The sequence below is a fragment of the Rhopalosiphum padi genome, chromosome 2, assembly GCF_020882245.1.
Source record: "Rhopalosiphum padi isolate XX-2018 chromosome 2, ASM2088224v1, whole genome shotgun sequence".
Classification (NCBI taxonomy): domain Eukaryota; kingdom Metazoa; phylum Arthropoda; class Insecta; order Hemiptera; family Aphididae; genus Rhopalosiphum; species Rhopalosiphum padi.
The window spans coordinates 77,368,033-77,383,584 of record NC_083598.1 but is presented as its reverse complement, the minus strand read 5'-3'; the positions used below and the strand labels follow the sequence as shown (position 1 = coordinate 77,383,584).

Sequence of the window (15,552 nt, the reverse complement as noted above, 5' to 3'; positions counted from 1 at the left end):
AAGATGCTAATTTATAATATTATAATACTGATTAAACACTTGGGATTTTGGATACTTGAATGTTATTACTTATTAATATATGATAATCGTATGCGAAGTAACATTTTATTAGGATACTGGACCTTCAAAACTACCTCCGAAATATTTAATAAATTATATAGGTATACTATTCATGGCGTGATAATGGAACAAATATATTCATTGTTTTATTGTTTGACAAGACAAAAAACCAAAACAACATGATATAGATCAATATTTAAATTTATTAAAATATTATATTACCAGAGTTCCTGATCTCCTTCAACCAGAAATAATAACGACTGCAGAAATGTGAACACGGCAAATTATTTTTCTGCAGAAATGCAAAATCACTTTTATGTAGTTAGCTTAATATTAAAGTAAGTTGATTTATTATCAAATTTAAAGGTAAGAATATTATCTGCATTTGTGCGTGGAGTTTTATGATATAATAATTTTTAAAAGATTATGATCATTATTAAATTGCAGTATTTTAAATTTTATAACAAATTGAAATATACGTATGCTGTTTTCACCTTTTTTTGTTTTCATTCTTTTTTTTTTTTTTCGTTTTATCATCAATGCTAATTACACAAAATCGGTCATACTGAACACAAATTGTCAGTGTTGCACTTTTGTAAAACGAAGACAACACAAGACCCTTTCATTAACCACAGTTGCCACCACCGACCAAGTATATCATGATATTATATTTTACATCGATACGTTTTTCTCGAAACTGCGTCGTCGATACTGCAATTCCAATTTTGACATGTCATCGCACACAGTCGCACACATTTCTTACACGATACGAATACATATTATATTATTATTATATCGTGGAACGGCATTGAAATAGGTATGTACTTACACTTCAACGCTTGTATATACTATATATATATATTCCTATAATGTTATGTATGCGGTGAAACACTATTTATATTTATCGTTTCGTCAGGTCAAGGAACTTATAGTCCGCAAACATCCGTCGAAGCCGATGAAACTTTTACGTACTTGTATATATTATTTTAGTTTTGCGCAGCAGCAGAAGCTCGGTAAGCAAAATGTGTGTGATGTTTTTTTTATTAATATTATTACGTATACGGTATATATATGTATTATTTGACGGGGAATTAAATTTCTTTTTTCGTCCGTACCTATTACCAACGTCTCACCAGGTAAAAATTTGACTCGATCCGATATAAAGTATTATAATAATACTTATATATGATTTAAATAACTCGCAATAACGATCGCATCATCCGAAAACCACGGACGATGACGTTTTGATATTGAATGCGACGTGAAAATAATGCGCAAAATGTGTTAAAAATATTATTATACAGATCTACTGCCCGTTGACTGCGTGGACATATATGACAGTATTGACATATGGAAGACAATTTATTATGTTATATTGTTTTTTGTGCGGGGCAATAATACGTGTAAAAATAACGTATACCTACTATAACTATACGTATGTACTTAGATAATAATTACGATTTTGTTTTCATCCACATTTCCGATCGGTTTTCATACCGTAGTTTAGTTAGTGATATGGTACTACCTCACATACTGGAGTGCTCATATTTTAAATATTAAATCATTATACAAGATAAATTTCTATTTTAGTTATTTTTTATTTTTTTTTATTTTTTAAGGGATAAATAAAACATTTTTTATTAATTGTGTCTAAAATTATAGTGCGTTGAGAGATTTCCATTAGGTTCTTCCCTCCAAATGATTTACCAATAATAAACCTATACAGTTACACGTTCGTAAATTGCGCCTACAATGAACAGATAGGCAATTAAAAAGACTAGGTACAGTCAATAATTGCACATGGAATTTTTCGATTTCTAAAATAGGTATAGTAATTTGGATTAATATAAGTTCATATACGTGGTAAAAAATAAGGTATGCATGTTAGTACCTACACTGCATATATTATTATATATTATAATTATTTAATAATTGCAACAATAATATATTACATTTTGTATAATATTATAATTTATAAGTTATCAATCTGATGATACTGTCATATATTTTAATATAATAATTCATAATTATAAAAAAAAATTATATTTTATGTGGTTTATTTCAGAAATTTAAATGTTTAACATTGGTTAATTTTGTTTGTTGAGTACTCTCAAAATATGAAAAATATTTTCTTTTTCGGCATATTTATTATTTTTGACTGATATTTATTTTTATATAACTATTTGCAGTTTGTATTTGTTATTTATAATATATTTTCTTGAAATAGTTTGAGAATTTCAATAATTTGAAAAATGTGTGAATATTGATGACAAAAATTTGAATCAAAGTCTGAATGAAAACGTTCACACACGTTTGTCATGTGTATTCTGCTAGAAAATTGTCACGCCCACATTTTCCGTGGTAAAATACTATTATTTGATATATAATTGTCTATTAAATAATCAAAAAATTCTGTTATTGCTGAATTTTCAGGTTTGTCAGTGTAAAAAGTTATTATTCAATTTGGAAATAAACATTATTTTGTGTTGTTTTCTGTAAGTATTATTTTTATCATTAATGAAAAGTAGTAAATATTTTGTGTGTTGAAAAATCAAATTTATATGTCATGCTTTATCGAAAGCTATCATTATAAATGTTATAATCTTTAAAGTATAGGCACCAGTGCACCACGCAATACGCATAGTGATTGAAATGAGTGCCATTATATATTATTACAGTTACTCCGCGTTATTATATTGTTCTATAGTATATATTATTATTTTCGTATCTTCAGTTTGATAACTCATAATATTATATAGAATATAGTATATTTTTTTATACATATCGTTCTTCTACCGTGTAGGAATTAACATACATAACTTTTATTTATCGTGTAGGAACTTATATATATTCATTTTTATATTCGTGTAGGAATTTACACATCATATATTATGTAGGAATTACCGTAAGTATGTAATTTTTACCTGCTACTATCATGCAGGAAAATATGATTTCCCAGTAATTTGAATCAATAGTACTTAGTGACCCTTTAAATTCATCAATATATATTTCAGACACTTCTATACATTTATTAATGAAAAGGTCAAATGTTTTATTATTGCTAGGTATATAAATGTTGTTGTGATATCGGTGTTAATGATTTTACTTAATATTTTAGTCAATTGTTCATGAAATGCCACAGAAATATAGAATATTATGTGAAAATGATTTTGATTTAATTTAGTTATTTTCGAAAATAACTTAATATATTATTATTATTATTTATAGTACTATAATAAGTACAATATATTATAATTCACCTTTAAAAAAATGTTTTTAAATAACCTAATATATTTATATTATTTAATTAAAAAAATAAATGATCTTCTCAAAGTATCTCCTTGACCCACGATAATGATAGTTTAAGTAAATAATTATCAAACAAATAAATAATAATATTATTTAAAAATCTCTGGATTCAATTTAATACACAGAAATGGATACCTCTAAATGTGTTGGACTCGAGTTACAATTTTAAGTCGCAATTTACGCTAATTTAAGTAGACATTACATAACAAGTCCTTGAAGCTTTGTAGAATTGTAAAGTTAATAATAATTTATTAAGTTAAATACTTTTCATATTATAATGAGTAAAAATTAAAGTGTACCTGTTTTTAAGACAAATTAGTAATCACAAACCTGCAATTATTGTTACTCATCATTTATAGGTACAATAATACTAATTTTACTTAAAAATTGAACAGTTTTGTTCACTGCTGTTGTCATATAACTTATACCAGTTATACCCATTCCACGATACCTATATTTTTTTGTATTTTTTGTATATAAAATGTGGACTTGGTTTTAAATTTGGCGTTAAAACTAATACACTACAAAACGTATTGTAAGACTTTTTTATTTTTATTTTTCTGTATGAAACTATTTTCAGGTAATTCGTGTAGAAAAATATTTGTCCGCCTTAAATCCGGCATAACTTTTTTAATACATTTAAAAATGCCACACCTGTGGACGTTCATTAGCAGTAGTTCTTTGTTTTTTTAGTAGGTTTGGAATTTTTCCTAAAAAACTTGGCAAAATCTAAAAATTACCAATCCAAAGGTACCACGCGTGTCTAATTTTCTATAGCAATGAGCTGTATACATACTGTATACTTATGTAACTAATGACAACACGGTGAATTGTAAACAAATTTGTATTATACTATAATAATATAATATATACAAATATTAATAGAAAATAGTTAAAAATAGTTTGGTGGTACAGGTTATACATTTCGTAATAATTATCTTCTACATAATATAAATACGTACTAAAAATAAATTATTGTTGCTCATTGATATTACAAGACAAATTCCTCTATTAAAAACTAGCAAACCCACTATATCCAACATGATAATAATCATGGAATTAGTAAATTTACTAGAATCGTTCATATTATTCCTGAATAGTTCACGGTCTTTAAATTACAATGCAATTAACTACTTATATTTTTTGATGACACAAAAAGGATAGATGCCTTATTATTCGTTGTAAATTTTATCGATTTGATTAAGATAACAATATAAATAGTTTTCCAATAAATCAAATTTTAAATTTCTTTGTAATTCATAATAACAATAAAAAGAAGACGTTGTTTATGGCCAATATTCGTCATACATATGCACATTCACACTGCTTGTAATCTAAAAAATTCTGAGCTGCTTAGTAACTGAATATAATAATAATATTATAAGAGATTGCTTAATTAAGTGTAGTGTCATTAAAGTAATTTTTTTAATAATGAAAAAAAAAAACGATTGATCATAGCATTTATTAAACTATATTTATATAAATGTTTAAACGAAGCTTACGTGTACTGTTAATTTTAAAAACTCAAAAAATAAAATTAGAAGTGTACATCATGTTATGATATTGTTGGTTACAGATGAATGATGTACGATAAATATATATATAAATATATATATATATATCTACACGCAAATTAAATTAGAAACTATTTTAACGCTCATAAAAATAAACATTAAAAATATAAATACAACTATAGGGCAATATAGCAAGCTGGTCGTGTTAGTGTAGTTTTAGCACACTAGATCGGTTTAATATGTAGATAAATTTGGTTCTATGTTTTATTTTATTTGATCTTAGGTATTTAGTTTAATGAATATTAAAATCACAATAAGGTAACTAATTTATTTTCATAAATTCTATACAAGAGAACAATATCAGTAATGTATCTAAGATAAGTGTCTTTTCAAAATTAGTACTCGTATATATAGATACAAGATACAAATATTGTTAAAAAATAGGTTTTAATACTTATTATTATTGTAGAATACTGAGTTTCCTACTGCACACCTTCCAGTTAATTCCTGCGGATAAAAAAAGTGCTTGTACATAGTTAAAATTTTAAATTAACCAAGCACAGTAACCAAACATTACTTTTTAAAAAAAATATCTTTATCAAGTTTGATATTTTAACATAGATACTACTTATATTAACTATGAGTACAATAAGTGCATTATGTACTAACAGATTTTATGTCAACACTCATGTCGCTGTACTGATTGCTTCCGAAGAAAAGTTTTAAGTATACTATTATACAGAAAAAGAATGTAAAACTCGTCGTATGTAAATATTTCTAAATTTTTTATTTGATTTATTTGAAATAAACAATAGTAATTAATAAATAATCAATTATTCAAAGTAAAAACAACAACAGTTACCATGTTCATAAACTTTTAAAGATATAATTATTACAACGATGTTTATCGTTGAAAAATATGGTATTTTATTGTGAAAATATACGATTTAATTACATTTTAACCAAATGCACTATGCAGAATAAACTGTTTGCACTGTTTCATAAGTGCACGAGAGACGGAAGGTGGTCAGAAATATCATCACTGATATTAGTGGTCTTAACGTGAACACAGCAAGCGCCTTCAGAAGGACTCGTTGCGAATACAAGTTGATCGATACGTTTTCCACAAGTATCTCTATTTGCATAGTATTGATCTCTTACAGATTTCACGAATTCGTCGGTACCATCTGACGGCACCATAGCCACGACGCATCCTCCCCAACTAAAACACATCAAAAAATATATTACTTATTAACAAATTAATACTGTTATTTGTCTGTGTTTATTTTGAAATGAATACAATATTATTATTATTATATTATTAATGTAATATAATATACCCGGCACCAGTGAGTTTGCATCCATACGCTCCTTCTCGTTTGCAGAGTGTCACTAACTCCTCCAGGTCCGGATGACTGCATTGGTATAGGTCTCGCAGTGAAGAATGGCTATCGTTCATCAACTTACCGAGGTCCGATGCTGCTCCTGAATTCTCACATAGCTTACAAAACTCTTCCATTCGTTTGGCCTCTGTAACATAAGATGAATAGATGTTAGGAATTATTGAAAAAAATTATAAAGAGTTATGATGAACGTTTGGTAATCATTCCCAAAAGTTCGTGACTACCAGGTAACCATTTTTATATTTTTTTTCAACACGTCGTAAAGACACCTAAGTGCAGAATTATACATTTGTTTTAGATCACTGAAAAATAGGTAGTAAAATATTAAATACTTTCTATTTATTATTGTTGCATACATCGGAAACTTGTGCTATTATTCTACTTATTTTTAAAATTTTTCCACTACTTATTCTATACTTTTATTAAAATAAAAAAAAATAAAAAAATAAATAAAGATATATATTTATTTTTGATAATTAATATTGTTAAATCGTTTATAATTTTTGTTTAATTATTATTAAAATATATTTTTTATAATATTTGTGAAATTAAAAATATTAAAGTAAATTTGTAGATAGGAACAAACAAACCAGAATGACATGCGCGAAGGGTCTTCCACCTATTAATTATTATAATTAACTAGTTGTAAATGTCTAGTGTCCACGAAAATACGAAATCATGTTTAATGAATTGTTGAGTAGAATATTTTTATTTATGAATGTAGCACATTTAATTTTTGATTAGTTTAATATCTTATTCGGAATTTTACTTTATTTTATACTGAAAACACTGATAACTATATACGTTTTAATTTAATATATTTAAAACTTTCAGTACATTTTTTAGTATAAATAATTACTTTTTGAAAACTATAATAGTTGCTAGCTCTAGTAGATATTTCATATTTTTCATTATAGCCGCCTAAAACTATAATATTTCAAATCACCACCTTCGAACACATGTAGAGCTCTCTGGTGCAAAAAAAATTCGGTGACGTCGGTCGTGTTGGCCGTCAAACTGAGCTTGTCGAGTTGGTCTTCGGATACTGATAATATTTCACACACCTATATATGTAAAAAGAAAAACATTCGTTTTAATTATGAAGTCACCGATAAACAACACGTTATATTATATTTATATCGACCAACTGTCATACCTCTGACTTAGTATACCTATCGACGTGCAAGTACTGGTGAACTAATTCGATCATTTGGTCTAGCGTGTTGCCCGAACGCTTTTGCAACGTTGCTAGTACGGTCATCTGCTCCCATTTGAGATTCAATTGCTTAGCAATTACCTGAAACACACGTTCACAATTTATCAATTTATGTCGAATATAAATTTTAAATTTTGTTCATGATTAAATTGAGTAATGTAAATATCATTATTAACAGAAATACATATATTTATTGTCTAATTAATTTACGTGACTGTTATTGTTACGCTATTTTATATGTTTAGCAGATTTTTTAGATCTATTTCCCGTCTCGATTATCGAAAAACACAAATCAAGAGTTGAAATTTCGCTTATAATGTTAGGTTGACAAAATTGTATTTGATAAAGATTCTCGAAGTCTCAATAAACTTGTTATTTATTAATCATTCGTTAAATTTAAAGTAATAATATTACAAACAATATTAAATCAAAAAACTTATGAAAATAATATAAACAAATTTTAAAATTATATAAATAACCAGTATTTTTCATTTAAAAATAACGATTCTTATGTCGATTATTTGATTATTATAGCCGAAAAAATTATGACAATATCGTGCAAATAATAAATATGGAGTACTGGACCTTTTCGAGTTGAACGCATAAAACATTTACCTGTGAAGCCAGTCTGCATTCCACTACCCTCGTGTTGAAGTCATTAGATGCCGCTTTATTCTTGACGGCTAAACTCTGAGCCACAACGAACTTGGCGTCGGCTGGAAGTCGGAACTGTTTGACCGCCAACGGATTGAAGTCGATACGGGCCGCATAACCTATATACCGCAAAATAACAATTAACTACAATATTAATAATAAAGAAATAACGAGACTTATAATAATGGAGGTAATATTAAGATAATAATATCATATTCTACAATAATTATTATTATTGAATAATATTATGATAATATACGTAAACTAGGTAAAATTATGTTTTCGTTCGGTTACCTTGTTTGGCGTTCACGGCTATCGCTTGGTCCATGCCACCGCCAGCCGTACCTATATATCTTTCGCATTTAGCGCTAATTTCCGCCAGCTCGAGTCTACTGATTGGTACCTAAAAACAACGACATCGTAAGCGTTTTGCCTACACGATACGCCGTCTTCAAATAGCTACGAGTTTGTGAATTTTGATATTTTTATCACTACTGCATATCGATATTACGACAAATACCTTATTTTATTCTTACATATAATTATTTTTAAATAAATTCAAGTGAATAATAGTTAAATTTGAGTATAAAAAAACATATGATTAACCATATAGGTACCTATAAAATATAAATGTTATGAAGCCTAAAAGCACGATATTTTGGTAGTTTTTACATTGTTTATTGCATAGCTTCAATATTATATTGAACTTCTCTTTTGTTATTTTTCAAAAATTATATCGATTTGCATAATATACATAAGTAAGCAACATAAATAATTATGATATACTCACTCCGTATCCGACCAGGGTGGCCATTACGGCGGCCGTCACCAGTGCACTCGAACTGCTCAATCCCGAACTTTCAGGAATGTTACCGGTAATTGCGAACAAAAAACCGACATTTTCGACGGCTTTCAGCTGACTCTCGCTCAAGTATTCTCGAGCTCCTTTCACGCCACACATAAAATAGTTCGACCAACTTGGACTCTTGCTCAATGAATCTGCACTAAGTTTGGATAAGTCAATAGTTTAATTTATATAGGTTACATTTTTCGCAAACCAGACGCCACAGAATTTTAGATTTATTTACCTTATATCTGATATATTTTTTGAGACGTTTTCGTATCGTTCTGTACATAAGTTGGTTAACTCTACGGTATGTCGGTCAGTTGTCCTCTTCGCTGCCACTACGATGCACTGATCAATAGCCATTGGGAACACAGAATAACCGCAATAATCTACATGTTCGCCGATCAAGTTAACTCTGCCCGGTACTTTGACGTAGTATTCTGGTTGAAGCGATTCGAAATTTTCGCGAAAGTGTTGCTCCAACTTTTGAACCGGTATGTTATCCGATGACGTTCCCCATGCGTAATCGACTTCCATTTTTAATCTAAAATAATATTTTACAAAAATTAAATTGAAAAAATCAAATTTTGAAGTTTTTAATATCTGGCATCTGCAGAAGTTAAATACTTGAACAATGTTTTCTTTTTCTTTTGAAGGTTTGTAGATTGTGAGTTATTTATTAATAAATATATACCTATATATATAATAAATAATATAAGGTAAAGGTATACTATGATAGTACGGTACCTATATAATAAAATAATTATGGTACATATCGGTTATGCTTGCGCCATTTGCTAGTACCCGGGTTTTCCGTATCTTTTTTATATTATTAAATCGAAAAATACTAAATGTATTTAATAAAATAGAATTTAAAAAATTTAGTGTAATACCAATCATGATCAATTATAAATATAAAATTAATCTGTTTTATAGTAAATAAATAGTTCTAAACCGGCTAAACTCAGATTACACTTTCAAAATACCCTCAAAAACGTATTTGCATACATAGTAATTAATTTTATTTCCCAAATAAATACTAAATATTAAATAGATACCGTGAAAAAAAAATTTAACAATTCAAGAACTCAATTTTACGTTTATTTTTATTTCATTGATTATATCAGGGTTAAAAAAAATGTTTTATCCAATGTGTTATTCAAAAGTATTCAAATGTCCATGTATGAGAAATGAGAAGACAAAATACCAAAAATACCTATAAGATTAATGTATATTTTAATTTATTACACTATTAAATTACTTATATAATATATTATTTTTAATAAATAATATTAATAGTAATAGATTACCACATTATTTACTATAATAATTTAAGAATTTCGGAGTTTAAAAATTAACCTTAACAATAATTTGATACAATTTATAGTTTTAATTAGTGATTTGATTATAATATTATAATACACCAAGAAACGAATGAAAGACAAAACGTGTCATCAATCACTAATAACAACAATGATAACTTATTATTACGTAACTATCGAGTATCGTTACATCGTCCTATAAATTGATTTTGAGATATCGACACGTTTTGGTGAGGAATATACATTTTTAGTAAGCATCACGTCACCACATGGTACCTACCCTGTATCCCAAATTCAAATATTTTACCGAATTATCAAACGTTTCCTATAAACGACGGTAGTAGAACTTTAACTTTACCACGATAATAATACAGTAAATATGTATATTATGCAACAGAATAAATTATCAGTGTTTACAAATTACTATAGAATTTTCGTATTGAATAATATATATTATTATAGGAGATTAAATATTATATTATATTTACATATAACACTATAACAAAATCGCATGTATAAAATCTGTATAACATATTATACATTATACATTATACAAAAAATTCAAATACGATAGTTTATTTTTATGATAATCGTGCGAGAAAACAAAATATTTAATATATTCAAACTAAAATTTTCAATTTTGTATATCAAACCTTTTTAAATCAAACCGTGTTTTGTTAAACATCATATATATTAAGTGTGGTAGTAGTATAGACGTAGTATATTAGTAAATCATATGAGTACATTAAATATTAATCGATCGACATTTCTGCAGTCATTATACGAGTATTAAATAGATTTGTAAAAAAATATTAAACTCTGATAGTTTATGAACTAATAAGTTTTTGTTGAAATATTAAACTTTGTCAAATATTCAAGTATAAAGTGTATACCAGATACAAACTAATAAGAAAACGTGTATATCAATCCTGTATAGTTACTTAGTTATCTTAGAGGTCAATTAATAATCTTAGTGCTATTTTCTAACAGTAATTTATATAGTAGAAGAAAATGTATGTCACTTAATTTATTGAAATTTCCTCACAGATGACTATTGGTAATGGTTTCACAGAGTATATACTTGGGATGGTATGAAACTTTTAAAAGATATTATACTATATATTTTTATGATAATAATTTAATAATTGTACAATTATATTGAATAGAAGACATCTATATAGTGCATTAGTGTATGTGTGCACTAATACAATAATATGACAAATTATTTTGTAATTATTATATGTTATACAATGCGGCCTATGAGACACTAATATTATTACTGAATTACCTGTTAAGATAAGATAACTATTTGCTGTTATAAAATTCTCGCGTCACTCTATAGGTAAATAATTGCAGCCCGTGGGCATGTGTCTATAATGTAATTAAATAATTCTTATCGGAATATTATAGTTCATAGTTTTATTATATTATTGTCAATAAATTTTTCCTGCTTAGATTTGAAACCGTTAGATTTTATTTTTCGAGTTGGATCGCGTGTGGTGATATGTAAATAGGTACTGTATTGTTAGGTTGGGTGAACGTGAAATATACCAAAAAATACAATTTTCCACACTTAAAAATAAATTTTTATAATGTGTTACTAGTTTCGATGATATCACATACGATGCGCGTTTATATAGTAATATTAGTAATCTAGTACGAAATAGCTTGCCAATTAATATAATAGGTTATCGACATTGCTGCGTGGCGTACTCGCGTACAGCGTACTGTGATTTCGCTTCTACATACACCATAGTACATGCATCTTCTGTTGTGGTTTGTCTATATTGTAAATGTGTATATTTACTATTTAGTAAATAAAATAAAATATGCGACAGTAATTAAATATGTAAGTGTACATATTATAGTTTGCAAATAGTACGAACAGGATTTGGTTGCTGGTGAGAAGAACGGTAGTTATTATTTGTCGTAAAAGTCAAATAACATAGTTTGATTGTAAAAAACGTCATTCAAATTACTTTGTGTAGGTACGTAATAAAATATTACTGTAGCAAATGAACAGACTTTGCAACATCATGAAAGCAAAATAAATAAAATTATGTCCACAAACATTAGATTATAGTCGGATATGTATCTATACAATAATATATTAATATTATATTATTATCAAACATAAACTTAATCACGCCATTAAAATAACGTAACGTTAAAGTACGACGAACGATTAAAAAAAAAAAAAGTATAAAAAAAGTTTTGCAATGTATATAACGGAATAATGTAATATTGTATTATAATAAACTCTACAAACCATAACAATTGATATGATGATATAAAATGGTAAAAAAATAATACATATTATTATATTTTCATATTTTATATTTTAATATTTCATATTTTTTTTTCAGTTATGATTTATGGATATTAAGCGATACAATAGAAACGATAATGAAAAACAAAGCTGAATTAGGTAATGACTAATGATTAAAGCACAACGCGTATTATAATAAGTAGGTACTATATTACCATATTGGTTGGGACAATACAATTTTTTTTTTTAGTGATCTTAAACTTAACTAATGGAGTATAAAAAAAACAGTTTTAGACAAAAAATTAACACCTATAAATGTATAATGTTTCACGTAAAATATCACGTTCAGGTGGTAATACAATTATTTTTGCTAAACACTATGTCTTAAAAGCATAAAATTGTTTTATTTATTATTCATTATTCATAGTATCATATATTCTTTAAATTATACTAATGGTAAATTAATAATTTGACGTTCATATTATATTTATTAATGATCATTAAATATCTAAAAACGCCTAACGCCCAGAACGCTATAAAAATAAGTATGATATCTACTCGCGGGAGTCTTCAAAACATATTTGGGAAAATTATTTAACTAATAGTTTTCAAAATAATACTACGAGTATTGATAAAAAAACCGTAAAAATCTTCTTCGTATAACCCCTTAACGTACAAATAATAATTATATGTGTATAGGTACAATACGATATTAGGGACACTGATGCGTTTCGTTTGCGTACGTGGAACTTATCGCCGCCCCTCTCCCACGCAAGGTTTTGGTGATAACCGTTAGAGATGATAATATAATATATGTATATATTATACTCACGAGTGTGCGGCGGCGGCGTCGTTGTCGTCGTCGTCGTCGTTGTCGTCGTCGTCGTCGTCGTCGTCGCCGTCGTCGGGAAACGTTGGGTTCGCGTGCAGGTCGGACGTGCGCTGTATGCGGACGGCGACTACAAACAGCTGCTGCTGCTTGGCCCGCTGGAGTGCCCGCGCCGCCGCCACCTCCTCTATCCGGCCGACCAACGTCACTGGACGGCGGGCGGCGCGGCGTCGGATTAAATAATCGACTGACGAGTGACGACGATGTTTTTGCCTTCGGTCCGAAGGGAACGCCGTTGCAGCCGTACCTACCGATCATAAACGCGACACATTGTAATATATAATCTATCATAGCATAATACGTTGTGTTTTTTGTCATCGTGATTTTCGTTTTGTCGGCGGCTACCATGTCGCCTTCTCACCGATTTCATACTTCACGATGGCTTTCACACGACCGTTTCCGCGGACAACGCGGCGCGGGCGATGCATTAGGCACCAACGAGTTTATGAAAAATGTATAAAAAGTTACACGGTCAAAAAAAATTTAATTTTTAATTCATATACCAATATTTTTTATGTTGATATGATACAATTAAAATTTCATTTTTTACTTTGAGAATCCATCAATAATAATAGGTACTCTAGTAACTTTGTAATATTCTGTGAATGGATAAAATTGCATGTCTATTCAAACTTAAAGAAAATTCAATCAAAATCAAATAACTTCTATAGTAAATATTAACTTATTCAGCACGATACTAATCTTTAAACATCACTCGTATTGATCTCGATACCGAGTCTTGACTCGATTCAAACAAAAAAATGTACGGGTAATGTATATTTATTGGCTGACATATTATGTTAGACGCATAAGTCAGTGGTAATAGATTGATTATATAATATAATCAGTTGTGATTGAATATAATATTCAATATTTAAAAAAATATATTTACTTCTTTAATCACTACGCTAAATACATCACTGTTAAGCGTTAATGGTTAATACACTTTATAATTCGGAGACCATACTAGGACCGTGAACTTAATTATTGGGGAAAAATTCCCGAGAGAAAATGTTGTTTTCAAATTATATACTGACGAACACGATTTTAAAGAATTTATATAGCACTTTAAATTCGTAACTACAAAACACGATCATAATAATATTATGAATGTCAAGACTTTTATGATGAATATCAATATGTGATAATTAACAAGTATTTTCTGTATGTGAATTGAGACAATACATACCAATTTTTCTTTCAATATTAAAATGAAAAATGGGTATTTAAATAAATTAATATATATATATATCTATATATAATATTATTTATAATACGTATAATGCTCGTTTATAGCAATCCCAAAAAATAGTATGTGTATAACAGCGATAAATAAATGTAATTAATATGTAAGCACCCACGAGATAAGGAAGTTTAATAATAAACCTATACAAGGTGAAAATGGGAGTAAAAAATATAACAAAAAAATCTCTGGTTATCAAAATCATAAATATACGCTAATAAATATGTATACAGTATAAAAACTGGGTAGGGTACTTACAACGGTTTTGGGAAACATTGAATATCTATACAACAAACTATATTCATGAAAACCGGTTTTGGTTAATATTTTTAATGCTGGTCTTCTGAGAACATCTTCTTTTATGGTTGAAAAACGAACACACTTTCTTAAATATTTTATAAATAGTATAATTTAATTGACACGCACCTATACAATAACAATTTTTTGAATTGTGTATAGTATAATATGTATGCATAATAATATACTCGTAATCCTAAGTATTCCTGGTTTGCTACCGAGTGAAACTAATTTTTATATTGGACGAAACGATCGTAATATAATTATATAAAATGCACAATACCTATGAGGCTATGAAGATATTGTTCGTGTTTCTTTTAGGCTTTTTAGCATTATTTTTTAATAGTAAAAATAGACCAACTTAATTATAAATGTATAATATAAACAATATTTTATCAGATTTACCTGTGACAGCATTTGTCATATTTGAAGTAAAATTATTGTGACCGTTATTTTGACCTGCGATATTCGTTGATATTAGGAAGTTCGTAGAAAGTTACGGTTAGACAAATTTAAATTATATTTTTCA

General features: G+C 27.8%; 1 protein-coding gene and 1 long non-coding RNA gene across 4 annotated transcripts; one reads left to right on the top strand and one right to left on the bottom strand.

The window, feature by feature from the left end:
* The first annotated feature begins 763 nt into the window (after positions 1-763).
* On the top strand, positions 764-8,734 carry LOC132920813 (uncharacterized). 3 transcript variants are annotated; one of them, XR_009660789.1, is made up of 6 exons: positions 764-877; positions 977-1,073; positions 2,288-2,421; positions 2,494-2,555; positions 8,037-8,346; positions 8,425-8,734. It is a non-coding gene; the product is annotated as an uncharacterized LOC132920813 (long non-coding RNA). The 3 variants fall into 3 exon arrangements; XR_009660788.1 differs by having other exon boundaries at positions 977-1,886; XR_009660790.1 differs by lacking the exons at positions 2,288-2,421; positions 2,494-2,555.
* LOC132920811 (N-acetylgalactosamine kinase-like) lies at positions 5,652-15,462 on the bottom strand. The gene is made up of 10 exons (XM_060983503.1): positions 15,429-15,462; positions 13,427-13,730; positions 9,245-9,547; positions 8,947-9,160; positions 8,451-8,559; positions 8,118-8,275; positions 7,443-7,583; positions 7,236-7,350; positions 6,224-6,413; positions 5,652-6,105 (listed from the first exon to the last, which is right to left on the bottom strand). The coding sequence occupies exons 1-10, from the start codon at positions 15,445-15,447 to the stop codon at positions 5,883-5,885; spliced, it is 1,776 nt and encodes a 591-aa protein (XP_060839486.1). The 5' UTR covers positions 15,448-15,462; the 3' UTR covers positions 5,652-5,882.
* Between the last annotated feature and the right edge of the window lie 90 nt (positions 15,463-15,552).